This window comes from Rhinoraja longicauda, chromosome 28 (assembly GCF_053455715.1).
Source record: "Rhinoraja longicauda isolate Sanriku21f chromosome 28, sRhiLon1.1, whole genome shotgun sequence".
Taxonomy (NCBI): domain Eukaryota; kingdom Metazoa; phylum Chordata; class Chondrichthyes; order Rajiformes; family Arhynchobatidae; genus Rhinoraja; species Rhinoraja longicauda.
In genome coordinates, this window is record NC_135980.1 from 28,082,072 (window position 1) to 28,101,906 (window position 19,835).

The 19,835-nt window shown below is 43.7% G+C and overlaps 1 protein-coding gene across 1 annotated transcript in view; it reads left to right on the forward strand.

The window, feature by feature from the left end:
* Positions 1–14,417, forward strand: part of timm44 (translocase of inner mitochondrial membrane 44 homolog (yeast)) — a 78,180-nt gene extending 63,763 nt beyond the window's left edge. The window contains exons 12-13 of the mRNA XM_078423607.1: positions 2,709–2,819; positions 14,065–14,417. Of these exons, the coding sequence (XP_078279733.1) occupies positions 2,709–2,819; positions 14,065–14,184 (231 nt within the window). The 3' untranslated portion in view covers positions 14,185–14,417. The remainder of the gene's footprint in view (positions 1–2,708; positions 2,820–14,064) is intronic.
* The last annotated feature ends 5,418 nt before the right edge of the window (positions 14,418–19,835 follow it).

Here is a 19,835-nt window from a genome sequence, read left to right on the forward strand (position 1 = left end):
TGCAGTGGCTCGATGTTACGACTGTCAATATGACCTTCAGTAAACCTCCTGAGGTGTTCCCTGCATGTCATGCTCTTAATATTAATAAGAATGTGCTGACGAAACAGCATGAATACTGAACCCATATTGGTGAGAATTATATGGCCAAGAGAAATGGATTTTGTCCACAAAGGAAAATGTAAACGTCTGAAATGGGCAGAGTGTTCTAAAAGTGTACTGCTTCATCGGTATCTGAGAAATGATAGATTACTACTGTAAATAGTTTTCTGTTGAAATGCATTGTATTTTTCAAAAATGTCACCTTGGATTACTGCTTGCGTTCAACTGGGTTCAGGTTCCTTCTCGTACATTACATGGTCCAGAGCAATATATAGTCAGAACTCATAAAGATTCATCTACACAGACTTGCACTAAAAAAAAACACGAAAGTATGAATTGGAAAGGATGGATTGTTTTGCTGGAATGAACTGAATAAACTTAGTATTCCAAGTTAAAATTGACCAAAGGTAAACAGATCTTTAACATTACATTTACAATCAAAAGATAATGATACTGCCTTACGTGAGTAATATAAAAAGTCCATTCATCACTGTGATCATCATAATCATACTTTATTAGCCAAGTATGTTTTGCAACATACGAGGAATTTCATGTGCCATACAGTTATACCAATAAAAAGCAACAGAACACACAAAATACATTTTAAACAATAGACAATAGGTGCAGGAGGAGGCCATTCAGCCCTTCGAGCCAGCACCGCCATTCAATGTGATCATGGCTGATCATTCTCAATCAGTACCCCGTTCCTGCCTTCTCCCCATACCCCCCGACTCCGTTATCCTTAAGAGCTCTATCTAGCTCTCTCTTGAATGCATTCAGAGAATTGGCCTCCACTGCCTTCTGAGGCAGAGAATTCCACAGATTCACAACTCTCTGACTGAAAAAGTTTTTCCTCATCTCAGTTCTAAATGGCCTACCCCTTATTCTTAAACTGTGGCCCCTTGTTCTGGACTCCCCCAACATTGGGAACATGTTTCCTGACTCTAACGTGTCCAACTCCTTAATAATCTTATACGTTTCGATAAGATCCCCTCTCATCCTTCTAAATCCCAGTGTATACAAGCCTAGTCGCTTTAACATGAACATCCACCACAGTGACTCCTCCACATTCCGCACTGTGATGGAAGGCGAAAAAAAGTTCCATCTTCTTCCCTTCTTTGTTCTCCCGCGGTCGGGGGCCTCGAGCCTTCCGTTGACGGGACGATCTTTCCCCCTTAGCCGGAGGTTGGGCCCTCCGTGTCGGGGCGATCAAGCTCCAGCATCACGGGGGGGGGGGGGGAAGAAGAAGGAATAGATCACGGCTATCCACAGTGGGTTCCAAGAGTTGCGGGTGTTTCATTGTCATCTGTCCCAGGCTGAAGAATGAAATTCTTACTTGCAGCAGCACTACAGAATATTGTAAACATAGTACTCTGTAAACAATAATAATAAACGGGAAGAAAATAGTGTTAGGAGATGGGAAAATGTAGTTTAAAGAGATGAGGATGGGGTTGGCAGGAAGCTGGTTGGATGAAGAGGAACCACACACAAGATGTGAATTTAAATGCAAGGTACTTGAAGACATTTAATGGAGACAAAAAATGCTGGGGTAACTCAGTGGGCCAGGCAGCATCTATGGAGAGAAGGAATGGGTGACGTTTCAGGTCGAGACCCTTCTTCAGTTTTTTTCCTACACATGAAGACATCTAATGACACTTTTTATTTTTAACCTTCTTGGAATTATCTCCAGGATGCCCAGTCCATGTTTTATCCCCAGCAGTGTTCCATCCTGCAATCTGGATTCATTAGACATTTAGATTTTATTTTACTCATTTTCCGCTGATGCTGCTTGGAAAGTAGTTTCCACACAGAGTCACTGCTCTCCAACAAGTGTGACCTATGGACAATGAACATCAGCAGCCAGTGTCTCCTTCATAGGCCAAACCATAATTTCATTAAATTATAGGAGCAGAATCAGGCCATTCGGCCCATCAAGTCTACTCCGCCATTCGATCATAACTGTTCGATCTTTCCCTCTCAACCCCGTTCTCCTGCCTTCTCCCCATAACCCCTGACACACGTACTAGTCAGGAAATCCTCCCATTATTTGACAGCTCAATGCAGTTATCAGCTGGTACCCTTACGGAGACCCTTACAGATTTATTCTCCCTTTTGTTTCCTGACCCACATGCTAATTGAGGTACTCCCTGATAAAGTAGAAGTCTGCTAACTCGACGCAGACTTGGAATTCCATCTGAAACTTCTGGCTGATGTGACTAAACGCCTCATTGCACGCGGTTGAGATAGCAATAAATTAGAGAGGTGCTATTGGAATCACATTGTAACGAGTGCATCCTGACCTGTACGGTGTGCAGCACACAGTGTTATGCTTTATAATCACTGAAGAAGAACCTCATTCGGTGCACTGATTGATTCACTCCGTACAGGTATCACCACAGTGCAACTGTGTTTCATGCTACATAACTGCAGCAGCCATTCCAACTAACCTCTGTAAACTGATGATTGAATTGAACTGTCAGGGGGTCCTTCCTTGCAAAGTGTTGATGATTTGTCGGTCTGTGGGAGTGAGTGTTCCATTCTGACTCGCTGATCTGTTTTTTTTTTTTGATGGTGTTCTTTGTGACTGACCCGTTTCTCTTTGCTTGCAGCTGGCAATGGGGAAAATGATGGAGCAGGGACCTGTTCTAATCATCACCTTCCAGGCTCAGTTAGTCATGGTGATCAAGAACTACAAAGGAGAGGTGGTGGAGGGTGACCCGGTATGTACACTTAGTCTCTGAAATCATAGAAGTGACGAGTGTCGTGCAAATTTCATCTTTGCCCAGGATCCATTAGTGACCCTGTTGCATCTTGTAAAATGGGGTTTCTATAACTTGCGTGTGAGTACATTTCCTCAGGGGGACAGTCATACTGGTCGGAGAACTAGGGAGGGGGAGGGATGGAGAGAGAGGGAAGACGAGGGTTATTTGAAGTTGGAGATGTCAATATTCATACCGCTGGGGTGTAAGCTGCTGAAGCGAAATATGAGGTCATGTTCCTCCAATTTGCACTGGGGCTCACTCTGACAGTGGAGAAGGCCCAGGACAGAAAGGTCAGTGTGGGAATGGGAGGAGGAGTTAAAGTGTTTAGTAACCGGGAGATCAGGTAGGTTTAGGCGGACTGAGTGTTAATCTCGGTTGCGATTCCTTCCCTCTCAACTTTAGTAGGCCATATTGACAATCAGTGGGTCGACGTTAACACAAAAAAAATGGGCTGGGCACCAGATTCTTGGGCAGTACCTTAAAGGTGAGAGAAGGGGAAAGAATCACAAGTCACGCTTTCACCTTGAAAGCCTCCGAGACGGAAAGATGTTGATGTTATATAAATAAACTAAGGAAACTGGGAACAGCAGTGATGAACGGATCCTCGCACAAAGAGATGTCTGAGATCTCAAACAGATGAAGGTGACACCAGCTGTGGTCTCTCACAATCAAGATTTATTTGTCATTTGCACATCACATACGAACTGGAACGATGAAAATCGTGCTCGTTGCAGCTTTACAGGCACATTAATTATTAATTATTATTCAACATTATCCTTATTTCTTCTCTAGTTTTACCCATTATTTTTCCCTTTGATTTCTAATTATTTGTCAGAGGAAGCAGTCTCTTCATACTCCTACTGTTATCATTCTGGATACCAGGTTTATGATTCCCAATCATCCATCATACTATTCTGCACCGAGAAGGAATTTTTGTCCAAAGAACCAGGTTCTTGCGTTTGGTTGGGGTTTGAAGCTACTGCACTTCGAATTAGAGCGCTGGTCAATGAGTCATTCGGAGTTGTGTAGGAAGGAACTTTAGATGCTGCTTTACACCGAAGAAAGACACAAAATGCTGGAGTAACTCAGTGGGACAGGCAGCATCTCTGGAGAGAAGGAATTCCTTCTATCCAGAGATGCAGCCTGTTTGACTGAGTTACTCCAGCATTTTGAGTCATTGGTAATTTGGTTTAGTTTAGAGACACAGCGCGGAAACAGGCCCTTCGGCCCACTGAGTCCACGCCGACCAGCGATCCCCGCACATTAACTCTATCTTCAAACCCGGGTCTCCGGCGCTGTAAGGCAGCAACTCTACCGCTGCGCCCATCAGTAGTTCTACTGTTATTCCAAAAGTGAGAAATAAGGTGCAGAAATGCACTGGAACATCTTGAAAATGATTTCATTGATCTTGTGGAAGGATCTGACCTGTAGAACTGTGCGTGCTGTTTTTAAATTGTAATTTATCTGGCCAATCTAGTACAAAAATGCATATAAAGTACAGTACTCTCAGTACTCTCTGTACATCAATCGCTTAAATCAAACAAGAAGTAGAGTCTTTAATGATAACGTTATTGGCATCAAAAACCAGAGGACATTGGTTAAAAGTGAGGGAGGGGAAAGATGTAAAATGAACCTGAGGGGCAATTTTTTTAACATAAAGGGTGGTATGTATAAGGAATGAGCTGCCAGAGAAGGTAGTTGGGGCAGGTGCTATCACAACGTCTAAGAAACATCTGGACAGGTACATGGATAGGATGTGTTTAGAAGGATATGGGCTAAACTCAGGCAGGTGGGACTAGTGTAGATGGAGCACATTGGTCAGCATGGGCAAGTTGGGCTTTAGGGTCTGTTTCCACGCTGTGTAATGACTGTGACATTAAAGGTTGCCAATTATCATAACTGAAGTAGTCTGTGCAATTTTAGGCAGAAATGAATGTGCTTACTTGTTTGTGTGTACCTGGTTAAAGTGAGCCTTTTACTCTTGAACCTTTTCACTGTCTACAAGGTGCAAGTTAGGAAACATAGAAACATAGAAAATAGGTGCAGGAGTAGGCCATTCGGCCCTTCGAGCCTGCACCGCCATTCAATATGATCATGGCTGATCATCCAACTCAGTATCCCGTACCTGCCTTCTCTCCATACCCCCTGATCCCTTTAGCCACAAGGGCCACATCTAACTCCCTCTTAAATATAGCCAATGAACTGGTCTCAACTACCTTCTGTGGCAGAGAATTCCACAGATTCACCACTCTCTGTGTGAAAAAAACCGTTCTCATCTCGGTCCTAAAAGACTTCCCCCTTATCCTTAAACTGTGACCCCTTGTTCTGGACTTCCCCAACATCGGGAACAATCTTCCTGCATCTAGCCTGTCCAGCCCCTTAAATTTTTTGTAAGTTTCTATAAGATCCCCCCTCAATCTTCTAAATTCCAGCGAGTACAAGCCGAGTCTATCCAGTCTTTCTTCATATGAAAGTCCTGCCATCCCAGGAATCAATCTGGTGAACCTTCTCTGTACTCCCTCTATGGCAAGAATGTCTTTCCTCAGATTAGGAGACCAAAACTGTACGCAATACTCCAGGTGTGGTCACACCAATGCCCTGTGCAACTGCAGCAGAACCTCCCTGCTCCTATACTCAAATCCCCTCGCTATGAATGCCAACATACCATTCGCTTTCTTCACTGCCTGCTGCACCTGCATGAGTGAGATCAAGTCCTCTCCAAAATAATCTAGAGGTTTAATTATCATTGCTTTGGGAATGGAACAATGAAATTCTTGTTTGCTGCAGCTTTGCAGGCACATTAATGCAACAACTCATTAAATTACCGTACAATAATCAATAATACAATAACATCACTCATATTAGATAATAGTGCAAACTGAAGTACGTGCTGCAACCTAAACAACGTCCACACTAGATTATTGTTGAGGTAGGATTGTGGTTAGGGTTGTGCAGTGCAGTTCAGGAGCCTGATGGTTGATGGGAAGAAGCCGTCTTAGAAACATAGAAAAATAGGTGAGCCATTCGGCCCTTCGAGCCAGCACCGCCATTCAATGTGATCATGGCTGATCATCCAAAATCAGTACCCCGTTCCTGCTTTTTCCCCATATCCTTTGATTCCTTTAGCCCTGAGAGCTAAATCTAACTCTCTCTTGAACCTGGAGGTCAGGGGTCTCAGGTTCCGGTACCACCTTCCTGATGACAGAGTGAACAGATGAGAGAGTGGCCAGGGTCATGAGGAATAGGAGTAGAATTAGGCCATTTGGCCCATCAAGTCTACTCCGTTATTCAATCATGGCTGATCTATCTTGACCTCCTAACCCCATTCTCCTGCCTTCTCCCGATAACCTTTGACACCTGTACTAATCAAGAATCTATCCATCTCTGCCGTAAAAAAATATTCACTGATTTGGCCTCCACAGCCTTCTTGGACAATGAATTCCACAGATTCACCACCCTCTGACTAAAGAAATTTCTCCTCATCTCCTTCCTAAAAGAACGTCCTTTAATTCTGAGGCTATGACCTCAAGTTCTAGACTCTCCCATTAATGGAAACATTAGGGTGGTGTGGGTCTTTGATATTAGCTGATTAGATATCAGCCTTATTGAGGCAGCACTTCCTTGTAGATCCCTTCGAAGATGGAGAGGCTCATACCCGTGATGTTCCACCCACTTTCTGCAGCCTCCTTCAGCTTTGGGTGTTCGAGTTACCAAACCAAGCTGTGATACAACCAGGCGAGATGCTCTCTACCGTACATCTGTCGAAGTTCAATCGGGTATTGCGAACTTCCTCAATCTTCTGAGGAATTAGAGGCCTTGATGTGCTTCCGTTGTGATTGCATCAATGTGCTGGGGCCCAGGACAGATCTTCAGAGATATGCACGCCCAGGAAGTTGAGTAGTTGACTCCCAACTATTAACTTGATTTGAACGTTAAAACAATAAATATATTAAATTTGTGGGAAAAAAATGTGCGGTGACTAAAACTTGGTCCCTTTCCCATTTATTCTTCTTTTAAATGAATGGGTATGGTGTTGATTGGTGCTGTCAGTTCAGGTTGAGTCGCCCGGAAAGCCACTGGGAATCGCCATAGTACTTTACCCTTCTTCTGGACTCTGAGGAACCCAGCTTTGGCAATGCAGAGCGCCAGTTGCCAGAAGCCTTGGGACTTCACGTTTGCGTGAACCGTACTTGGGAATCAAGGTCATGCTGGTTAGGAAATGACAGCATCTATCTCCCTTCGAAAACTTGCCATCAGTCTGAAAGAACCAACAAAGGTTCACCTCTGTGGATTTTGAAATCGTTTTATGCAAGTCCAAACCAAATAAATAACTATCTGCATCCATCTTTTCCATAAGACATTTATAGTCTGTGCTTACATTTTTGGGGGCAAGTAATTATGTGCTGTAATTACACCGGCAACCTAGTGGAGGCACTGCAGCCCCATCAATGGCAGGGAAATGGTGGATAACAATGTGGCAAGTCTGCACCAGTTTCATTTACAACCCCCCTCCTGATGGGGGTCTGGGGATGGGGACAGGGAGGAGAGGCAGCTGAGGGTTTACATTCCCACAGTCTGTTTTCTGTATCTCAAATTATTGGGTAGTTTGGAGATACACCGCAGAAATTGGCCCCTTCGGCCCACCGAGTCCGCGCCGACCAGCGATCCCGTACATTAACACTATCCTACACTCTCTAGGGACTATTTACAATTTTACCAAGCCAATTAGCCTACAAACCTGTACGTCTTTGGAGTGTGGGAGGAAACCGGAGATCTCGGAGAAAACCCACGCAGGTCACGGGGAGAACATACAAACTCCGTACAGACCAGCACCCATAGTCGGGATCGAACCCAAGTCTCTGGCGCTGTAAGGCAGCAGCTCTACCACCGTGCCCAAGTGATTTGTAGGATTTTGTGCATTCTGTAAGGACGTAATAATATCAGTTACCAGAACGGCCATAACGTAGGGCTCACCTGTGTGGAGATGTGACATTATAAACTAATTCTAAAAGTTAATTTAAATTTGGGACTAATTCATACCTGCACTTCGTGATCTTGTTTCCTCCTCCTAGTTTGCCAGTTAACTGCCCGGGTGAAAGACCGTGCAAGATTAGGTTTTAAACTACTTTTTTTGCTGCACAATGATCATGTTTTACATTGTTTTAATAATGTTGACATGAGTTTATCTTCTAACTAGTGTCTATTTGGAAAAAGCTTGTTAAAGAATAATTGATATTTAGTTTAAGGTTGAATAATAGTGCAAATGTACAAATTTATAACTTCACATATAAAATCCGAAGACAGAATTGCCATTAGACATTTATTTTGTGTACTGCAAATGCAAATAATAACTTTTCGGTTAATTAATATCATATCATATCATATATATACAGCCGGAAACAGGCCTTTTCGGCCCTCCAAGTCCGTGCCGCCCAGCGATCCCCGTACATTAACACTATCCTACACCCACTAGGGACAATTTGTTTTATTTTTACATTTACCCAGCCAATTAACCTACATACCTGTACGTCTTTGGAGTGTGGGAGGAAACCGAAGATCTCGGAGAAAACCCACGCAGGTCACGGGGAGAACGTACAAACTCCTTACAGTGCAGCACCCGTAGTCAGGATCGAACCTGAGTCTCCGGCGCTGCATTCGCTGTAAAGCAGCAACTCTACCGCTGCGCTACCGTGCCGCCCATATCAATATATCAATATTAAAAATTAAAAGAAAAATTATTAAAAATTAGCACTCAGTTTCACAGCAGCAGTATATAAAACGATAAGACAGTAAAAAGAACTGCCATCAGACATTTTATTTTCCATTTTGTGTACTGCAAGTGCAAATAACTAATTTTCAGTTGATTTCTGTATTGCAAGTGTAACATTTGGGACAATTCAGAAGATGGATGGGTTTAAGGTGAAAGATATTTAGGTTTAAGGTGAAGGGGAAAAGATTTCGCAGTAATCTGAGGGGTAACTTTTTCCACACAAAGGGTGGTGGGTGTATGGAACAAGCTGCCAGAGGAGGTAGTTGAGGCAGGAACTATCCCAACATTTAAGAAACCGTTGGACAGGTACATGGATAGGACTGGTTTGGAGGGATATGGACCAAGCGCAGGCAGGTGGGACTAGTGTAGCTGGGACATGTTGGCCGATGTGGGCAAGTTGGGCCGAAGGGCCTGTTTCCACGCTGTATCACTCTATGATTTTTTACATTTTAGAGATGACTATGGACTTAAAAAGCAATTAAAGTTGCAGATGCTGGAAATGTAGATTCAAAGTGCGAGAAATACTGATCAGGGCAGGCAGCATGTATAGAGAGAAGAATAGGTGTTTTTGATGGGGGATCATTGGTTCTTCCCCCCCCCCCCCCCCTTCTGTTGCTGCTAAACTGAGCATTTTCTTCTTTATACATATTCCATAAGATGTTCTATTCTGTCATGAAGAGAACATAGTAAGTATCTTTTTGCAATCGTTGGGCTGGAATTTTTTTATCACCTGTCACTTAAAGGTTTTGATGATGCAATTGCTGTAAGTAAGCACTCCCTGAGGCCAATCAGACCGCAAATGGATCGATTGTAATCATGTATACACTAGATGGATTGATCAATTGCATTGTCTTTCTGCTGACTGGTTAACACGTAACAAAAGCTTTTCACTGCACCTCGGTACACCTGACAATAAACTAAACTGAACTGAACGGAATCAGAGGACGGCAACCATCGTAACAACATTTTTTATCACTTTCTTTGGTAGTCAAATTAATTTATCTTTCAGCTGCAACAAACTACGCTACTTTCGAGAATGTTGGTTCAGAACTTTTTACGCGCACTTCCTTTTGAGTGAGAGATGTGCGTCTTCACTCTCTATCTTAACACAGACTAATTGTGCATGTCCTCCAGCCATTTTGAATGGAAAGTAAAACACTGGAGTTGTCAAGTTCTTAACTGATCTTTCCATGAACACCCACAGCTTTAGCTTCACCCTATTCATTCACCTTTTAATGAACTCAATACCCTACATCGGTCAGCCCCGTACAACTTTAAAGAAACACAGCTTCACATTAGCAGCAGAATAATACATTGCACATTATAAACAGGGCTTGAGGTTTTAGACTTTCATTGCTAATAATTGAAAACAAAATATCCCATTTAGATAGACACAAAAAGCACTGGAGTAACTCAGTGGGACAGGCAGCATCCCTGGAGAGAAGGAATGGGTGACATTTTGGGTCAAGACCCTTCTTCAGACCGACCCAAAATGTCACCTATTCCTTCACTCCGGAGATGCTGCCTGTCCCGCTGAGTTACTCCAGCTTTTTGTGTCTATCCTCGGTTTAAACCAGCATCTGCAGTTCCTTCCTACACATATCCCACTTAGAACTAACTTTATCGAAAGTCTGTCTTTATTTTTTCATGTTAATAACATTCGGTGGTAATTCATTTATAATATTAACCATGCAATTTGCTTTCAGGATGTGATTTTGAAAATGCAGGTGTTATCCTTGGACTGTTGACTAATGTTTGTGGACTAGAAATAGAATTCTCTAGTCAGTGATTTGACTTGGTAACTCAAGATGGGAATCCAATAAAACTCTTATTTGCAAGAACATGGATAGCAGTACAACTTTGAATGTGCGGGATTGATTTATTGTCATTTCTTTGCAACTAATAACCACAAATACATAATTTTTGATTTTTAAATAGAAACCGAGCTGAAAAAAAAAAGAAATCTACAAGCCCTCTCTACCTCCCCTCACATCCGGAATCTTGGAATCATCTTTGATCAAACCCTCTCCTTCGACAAACACATCAAACACATCACAAAGACAGCCTTCTTCCACCTCAAAAACATTGCCCGTCTCCGTCCATCCCTCTCCTCCACAGCTGCAGAAACCCTCATCCTCGCCTTCATCACCTCCCGTCTGGACTACTGCAACAGCCTCCTCTATGGCACACCCTCAAAAATCATCAGTAAACTTCAATACATTCAAAACTCCGCTGCCCGTCTACTCACCCACACCCCGATCCGTGACCATATCACCCCCGTCCTTTACAAACTCCACTGGCTCCCCATCCCCCAGAGAATCCAGTACAAAATCCTCCTCATAACCTACAAAGCCCTCCATAACCTGGCACCATCCTACCTGACCGACCTCCTCCACAGGCACACTCCCACCTGCACCCTCCGCTCTGCTGCTGCCAATCTCCTATCCCCTCACATCCGGACCAAACTCAGATCCTGGGGGGACAGGGCTTTCTCCATCGCTGCTCCCACCCTATGGAACTCACTACCCCAAACCGTTAGAGACTCCTCCACACTCACCACATTCAAAACATCACTGAAGTCTCACCTGTTCAGTACTGCCTTCAACCACTGAAGGTCACCTCACCTTCTGTCTCCTTTCTCTGTTCGTTTACTTATTTACTTATTTATCTATTTATTCATTTCCCTATGTTCTCTAAATCTCTGTAAAGCGTCTTTGAGTATATGAAAAGCGCTATATAAATGTAATGCATTATTATTATTATTATTAAAAGCATATTGTTTGATTGAGCTGTACCATGTGGGATTCAACATGTTGACAAACAAGTTCAGTGTAGTTTATTGTCACGTGTACCGAGGTACAGTGAAAAGCTTTGCGTGCTGACCAGTCAGCGGACAGACAATACATGATTACAATCGAGCCATTTACTGTGTACAGATACATGATAAGGGAATAACGATTAGTGCAAGGTAAAGCCAGCAAAGTCCGATCAAAGAAAGCACGAGGGTCACGAATGAGGTAGATTCAGGACTGCTCTCTTGTTGTGGAATGATGCAGTTGCCTGATAACAGCTGGGAAAGAACTGTCCCTGAATCTGGAGGTGTAATAGTATAGGGACGTTTATACAAGGAAATTAATATAATTGTGGAAATGCTATTATAAAAAAAGATATTTAGGTTTAAGGTGAAGGGCAAAAGATTTAATGGGGGTTTGAGGGCTAAATTTTGCACACAAAGGGTGGTGTGTGTATGGGACAAGATGCCAGGGGAGGTAGTTGAGACTGGGACTATCCCAACGTTTAAGAAACAATTAGGCTGGTAGGAATGGGAATAGGAATACTTTATTGTCACATGTGACTAGGCACAGTGAGATTCTTTGCCTCCAGACACAATGTACACATATAGCAGCCACCTTCGGCACCGGTACATGGATAGGACAGGTTTGGAGGGATATGGACCAAACACAGGCCGATGGGAATAGTGTAGCTGGGACATATTGGCCAGTGTGGGCAAGTTGGACCATAGGGCCTGTTTCCATGCTCTATGACTCTGACTCAATGACTATATACCCTAGACATATGTTCCTAAATTATGGGAGCAGAATTAGGCCATTCAGCCCATCAAGTCTACTCTGCCATTCAATCAGGGCTGATCTACCTTTCCCTCTCAGCCCCATTCTCCAGTCTTCTACCCACCCCCCCGACCCCCATACTAATCAAGAATCTGTCCATCTCCGCCTTAAAAATATCCATTGACAGCCTCTGTGGCAATGAATTCCACAGATTCTCCACCCTCTGAGTAAAGGAATTCCTCCTTATCTCCTTTCTATGGGTGTATCCTTTAATTCTGAGGCTATGGCCTCTAGTCCTGGACTCTCCCACTAGTGGAAGCATCCTCTCCACATCCACTCTATCCAGGCCTTTCACTATTCAGTAAGTTTCAATCAGGCCCCCCTGTTCCTTCTAAACTCCAGTCATATGCTGATGTCCAAAATACTTTTGATACCTTTAGCAACTTGCTATGGAGGGCGTGCAGCGTAGGTTCACTAGGTTAATTCCCGGAATGGCGGGACTGTCGTATGTTGAAAGGCTGGAGCGATTGGGCTTGTATACACTGGAATTTAGAAGGATGAGGGGGGATCTTATTGAAACATATAAGATAATTAGGGGATTGGACACATTAGAGGCAGGAAACATGTTCCCAATGTTGGGGGAGTCCAGAACAAGGGGCCACAGTTTAAGAATAAGGGGTAGGCCATTTAGAACGGAGATGAGGAAGAACTTTTTCAGTCAGAGAGTGGTGAAGGTGTGGAATTCTCTGCCTCAGAAGGCAGTGGAGGCCAGTTCGTTGGATGCTTTCAAGAGAGAGCTGGATAGAGCTCTTAAGGATAGCGGAATGAGGGGGTATGGGGAGAAGGCAGGAACGGGGTACTGATTGAGAGTGATCAGCCATGATCGCATTGAATGGCGGTGCTGGCTCGAAGGGCTGAATGGCCTACTCCTGCACCTATTGTCTATTGTCTATTGTCTATTGAGCTTAAATTAATGAATTTAAAAATTGATTTTCAATGTGTTGTTCGGAGAAGTTGGATTAGAGTACAAAGCTGACTGCCAGAATGGTGATAGACATGTGGAAGCTATTTACATTTGTTGAATTTTTTTTTAAAAATCAAAAAAAAATCAAGAACAGTTATAGGCATCAATGAAATTAGTTAGAATTCACCTGATATTTTGATTTGAACGTGTTTGTTATAATTTATAAATGTTTTAAAATAATTATGAGTAGTTTCAAAGCGTTTTCTGGAAGCCTGTGATTTTTCAGTAATTGAAGAGGAGGGTACTTTGATTTAATTTACATTGCAGTAGATAGGATGTCTGCTTTAGGACTGCTGTGTCAACCTTTAATATTAGATTAGTCTTCTCTTAAAAGGGCACTATTGATGGAGTCATTTCAAGATCGTATACGAGGTTCCATTTATGTTCCTCTTTCACTCGGATGTCATTAAATTAGCAAATTGGATGAGATTTTAGATTTAGATTTAGAGATACAGCGCAGAAACAGGCCCTTCGGCCCACCGGGTCCGCGCCGCCCAGCGATCCCCGCACATTAACACTATCCTACACCCACTAGGGACAATTTTTACATTTGCCCAGCCAATTAACCTACATACCTGCACGTCTTTGGAGTGTGGGAGGAAACCGAAGATCTCGGAGAAAACCCACGCAGGTCACGGGGAGAACGTACAAACTCCGTACAGACGGCGCCCGTAGTCAGGATCGCACCTGAGTCTCCGGCGCTGCATTCGCTGTAAGGCAGCAACTCTACCGCTGCGCCACCGTGCCGCCCGTGAGCTTTGATGCTGTAATGTTTTTGCCGTGTGCCCTGAACTCATGTCTTTCTTTCTGTCCCTGCTCCCCTCTGTGTCTCCCTCCCAGGACAAAGTATTGAGGATGCTTTACGTGTGGGCTCTTTGTAGAGATCAAGATGAGCTGAATCCGTACGCGGCCTGGAGGCTTCTGGATATTTCGGCGTCAAGCTCGGAACAGATCCTTTAAGGGAAGGGTCGAGTTCTCCGGATTCTGGCCTAGTTCTGACGTGAACTTATCTCTGGGTCTCCATCACAAAGTGACCAGCATGTTGTCTGAGCCGGCAGAGCCTTAAGACTCTAGGTGCTAACGTGTCAAAAAGACTGAGGAGGTTTAGATGCCATGGTCGACCGTGTATGAACAGACGGGGGGTAGAAGTGAAGCCTGGCTGCTGTCTTGTAAATAATTTATATTAAATAAACAGTGGGATTGGTATTTTCTACCAACACGATCAGAGTACGTGTCTTTTTAAAAAACTTGTTACATCTTTGCCTCTGCACTCCACAATGTTCACAGCCAAGATCATGGTCGGATGGTAGACACAAAAAGCTGGAGTAACTCAATGGGTCAGGCAGCATCTCTGGAGAAAAGGAATAGGTGACGTTTTGGGGTCGAGACCCTTATTCAGACTGAGGGTTAGAGGAGAGGGATAGAAACATAGAAACATAGAAGCAGGAGTAGGCCATTCGGCCCTTCGAGCCTGCACCGCCATTCAATATGATCATGGCTGATCATCCAACTCAGTATCCCGTACCTGCCCTCTCTCCATACCCCCTGATCCCTTTCGCCACAAGGGCCACATCTAACTCTCTCTTAAATATAGCCAATGAACTGGCCTCAACTACCTTCTGTGGCAGAGAATTCCACAGATTCACCACACTCTGTGTGAAAAAAAACTTTCTCATCTCGGTCCTAAAAGACTTCCCCCTTATCCTTAAACTGTGACCCCTTGTTCTGGACTTCCCCAACATCGGGAACAATCTTCCTGCATCTAGCCTGTCCAACCCCTTAAGAATTTTGTAAGTTTCTATAAGATCCCCCCTCAATCTTCTAAATTCCAGCGAGTACAAGCCGAGTCTATCAGTCTTTCATCATATGATACTTGGGACATGGAAACCTACAGAACAAATCAGACCTTGCCCGATGACCCAGGGGAGGAGGGACCCACAATGGTCCTCATTGAAACATACAGAATAGTGAAAGGCTTAGATAGAGTGGATGTGGAGAGGATGTTTCTAGGAGAGTCTAGGACTAGAGGTCATAGCCTCAGAATTCATGGATGTTTTTTTAGGAAGGAGATGGATACATTTCTTTAGTCAGGGTGGTGAATCTGTGGAACTCTTTGCCACAGAAGGCTGTGGAGGCCAAGTCAGTGGATATTTTTTAAGGCAGAGATAGATAGATTCTTGATTAGTACGGGTGTCCGAGGTTATGGGGTGAAGGCAGGAGAATGGGGTTAGGAGGGAGAGATAGATTGAATGGCGGAGTAGACTTGATGGGCCGAATGGCCTTATTTTGCTCCTATCACTTATGATGTTATGAATGTGAAATTCAGATGGTTGTATTGGGGGCAAGAAAAATATTCACAGACGGAGTTGACAGGGCAAATTAAGATGAAGGGATGTGTGGTATCCCACAGCTATAACAGAGCAACTCCTCAATTTTCTTTAAATAAATGTCATTGAAATTTAAATCTGCCAGCTCATTATTTATCCTAAAATTAACTTTCGGAGCATTTGTGACAATAAAAAGCAGCTGACTCCATGGAAAAACTGTGCAAATATAGACTTTTGTTATCACCTAGCTGGTGGTGTTGAAGATGGGATTAGTCACCTTCCAAGCCTGTTCCAGTTCAAGCTTGTGAAAAATGCTAGTGCATTCTGCACAATAAAAGGACAAATCCCACTGGAGCATTGTCAGGTACTTGTACACAGCCCACCAGGAAGGTGATGGAAGAAGGGTCTCGACCCAAAACGTCATCTATTCAATAGACAATAGGTGCAGGAGGAGGCCATTCAGCCTTTCGAGCCAGCACCGCCATTCATTGTGATCATGGCTAATCATTCTCAATCAGTACCCCGTTCCTGCCTTCTCCCCATACCCCCTGACTGCTATCCTTAAGAGCTCTATCTATTCCTTTTCTCCAGAGGTGCTGTCGGACCTGCTGAGTTACTCCAGCTTTTTGTGTCAATCTTAGGCGAGTCCAGAACCAGGGTCCACAGTCTAAGAATAAAGGAGAGGCCTTTTAAAACTGAGGTGAGAACAAACTTTTTCACCCAGAGAGTTGTGAATTTGTGGAATTCTCTGCCACAGAGGGCAGTGGAGGCAAATTCACTGGATGAATTTAAAAGAGAGTTAGATAGAGCTCTAGGGGCAAGTGGGGTCAAGGGATATGGGCAGGCCCAGGTTACTGATTGTGGATGATCAGCCATGATCACAATGAATGGCAGTGGTGCTGGCTTGAAGGGCCAAATGGCCTCTTCCTGCACCTATTTTCTATGTGTTGGAAGAGGTCAGGTTTGGACAAGGTTGTATGGTCCGGGCAGTCTATTCTGATCTTAATGCTCCACTAGATTTATCGACTAAACTGAACCATGTAACCCTCTCCCCTGTCATTAATGTGCTTGCCCCAGCTCCCCCCTTGAATGGATCGGTATTATGAATGGATCGGCTTTGAAGGTTGTTCTGCGATTCCTGTTGGAGTTTTGTTGTCTATCTTGCATTGATGGTAGGTAGACACAGACATCACCTTGGTGTTCCTTCCACGCTCACAGATGTTCTACATCTGGAAACAATCGTGCAAATTCAGTAAAGCAAAGCACAATAACAAGCCAGTTAAGTCAGAGGGGTGGGGGAGAGAATCGGTGGGGGTGGGGGGGGGGGGGAGAAGTTCATGAGTGGAGTTCACCTAGTTTTACTCCTGCATTACTGTCAAAATTATGGAAGTAAAATCATCCACGGCATCATTGAAGTTAAAACAGAAATTACTCGTGACATTTGTGTCTCGATTGAAAAGGTCATGCGAGCCTGAGAAAGTTCCAGACATTATTAGCACTTAATTTATAAAAAGATATATAATATAATAGATGCAGGATGAAAAGTCTGCCGGGCGAGATGGTCGGTAGTCATTGGATCAGGTTGCTAGGCAACCAAATAGGAAAGAGACACACAAGATGCTTTAGTATCTCAGCGGGTCAGACAGTATCTCTGGAGAGAAGGAATGGGTGACGTTTCGTGTCGAGACCCTTCGTCAGACTGAGAGTCAGGGGAAAGGGATTCGAGAGATACATACAGTAGTAGGTGATATAGAGCGGTATTGAACAAATGAAAGAGATGCAAAGAGTAATGGTCAAGAAATTGTGGAGCCCACAATGATCCCTTGTTGGTCACGAGCTTGGTGATAACGAGTTATACAGACAGTGAAACTCAACAGGACTCAAACTGAACAACAAACTCAATGGTGAAACTAGTACTGTAAGAAAATAACTGCAGATGCTGGTACAAATCGAAGGTATTTATTCAGAAAATGCTGGAGTAACTCAGCAGGTCAGGCAGCATCTCAGGAGAGAAGGAATGGGTGACGTTTCGGGTCGAGACCCTTCTTCAGACTGAAGTGAAACTAGTACGATGACTAGGGTAGGGGAAGGACGGAGGGAGGGGATGTGCAAATTATAGACTATCATTGCCACCTAGCTTGTAGTGTTGATTGAATTTGTCACCTCCCATGCCTGGCTGTCCCACTTCATTGACGATGTCCAGTTATGCTCATTGCCATTAAGAGAAACATTTTCGCTGCGTCCACTTTACCAGCGCCTTCCGCAATGTTAAGGACCTTGATTAGGTAACTTCTCAAAAGAAGAAGGGTCTCGACCCAAAACGCCACCCATTCCTGCTCTCCAGAGATGCTGCCTGCCCTGCTGAGTTACTCCAGCATTTTGTATCTCTTCTCAGAAGAAGATACCCATTCTGTTCCTCTTTCCCTGATCGGTATGACCTCGCATCATTCTGGCAATCCTCTCGTGTGGCTCCATATCCTTTTCATAAGAGGCTAAGCAGAACTGCAACATTCTGCATGGGGGTTATTAAGGTTTGATGCAGGTTTCTCATTCCTACTTTAAAAAAAAAATATATATATATATTTTAAATGGTTTTTTTTTTTTAATTAATTTTTTTTTAAAGCATATGTACAAATAATAATAAACGACAAACTGGTTATAGAGTTCTTACATAGCTTCAATTTTTAAATTTTTAAAGAAAAAATAAAGATGAAAAGAGGCTGGAAAAAAAGACTATAAACTAATAGAGAGAGAGCAAAGAAAAAGAGAATTACTAACATAAAGATTATGGGGATAGATCCGGGAGTTAATGAGTATAGTTGTACATCCACCCTAAACTCAAGTTTTAACTTTAGTTTTAAATTTTAGTTTTGTGACAAACCCATTTACTTTTTTAAAAACTCAATAAATGGAGACCATATTTTAAAAAATAGATCTGGTTTGTCAATTATTTTTACCAAATGCAAGGTCTCGGTCATTTCCGTAATCCACATTTTAATTGTGGGGGTTACTGTTTTTTTCCAAAATTTAAGTTCCTACTTTTTGACTTTATATCTCTGTTTTATTTGAGGCATTGCTGAAGTCCGGTTTATTTTGGTGATTGGCGTGTTTGTACTGAGATCCTTCTGTCCCTCTCAAGGTTTGCGCCATTCGAATTATGAGCGACCTCCCTATTCTTTAGACTTTAGTGATACATCGTGGAAACAGGCCATTTGGCCCACCGAAAGACCACGCCGACCTCCGATTATCCCGTACACCAGCACTATCCTGCACTAGAGGGACGATTTACAATTTACAGAAGCCAATTAACCTACAAACCTGTACGTCTGTGGAGTGTGGAAGGAAACTGGAGCAGCAGGAGAAAACCCAATGGTCACAGGGAGAACGTACAAACTCCGTATAGACAAGCACCCCTAGTCAGGGTTGAGTTTGGGTCTCGGGTATCGTAAGGTAGCAACTCTACCGCTGCGCCAATGTGCTGCCTAAATTCTTCCTATCAGTCATCTGGCCTCTTATGATTACTCACCAATGTTCCCCTAAGGCAGGGGTGTCAAACTCATTTTCACCTCGGGCCACATCAGCATTATGGTTGCCCTCAAAGGGCCGGTTGTAACTGTAAGACTGTATAAATGTAACTAATCTTTAACATATTGTTAAATAACTGTCTGCATTTGATTATTATTTATTGAAATGAACAAATATTGTACATGCATTAACATAAATGTAAAAATGTATGTAAGCACATTGACAAGTTCCTCGTAGGGTTTCCATTGCGACCTGGGGAAATCGCGTTTTTTCTTTAAAATAAATTGTCTCTTAAAAAAAGAAAAAGAATCTCAATGGGGGGGGGGGGAGGAGGGGAGGTGGAGAGTGGAGGGGTGGGTGAGGAAGGGAAAGGGGAGAGGGAGTCTCTCACACCGTCCTGCCAGCGGCCATCTTCTTTCTCCTTCACTGTGGTGCCGTGCTCCTCCAGGGGAGGGGGAGCGCAATTAAAGGCGGTACAGGGAAGGGGAGAGGGTGTGACCGAGGAGCCTTGGACCCAAAGCCTTTCCTGTATTGGTGTAGCATCCTCAACCCCCCTACTCAATCCCCCTTATCCCTCCTCTCCCTACCCCCCACTCTTCCATCTTCCCTGACCCCCACTGTCCCCTTTCTCCCCAACCCCCACTCTCTCATCCCCCACCAACACCCCCTCTTCCCTCCCACCCCTGCTGTCCCCTTCCCCCCACCCCTCCTCCCTACCTGCACTCTTCCCTCCTCCCCACCCCACCCTCCTCCCCAGTA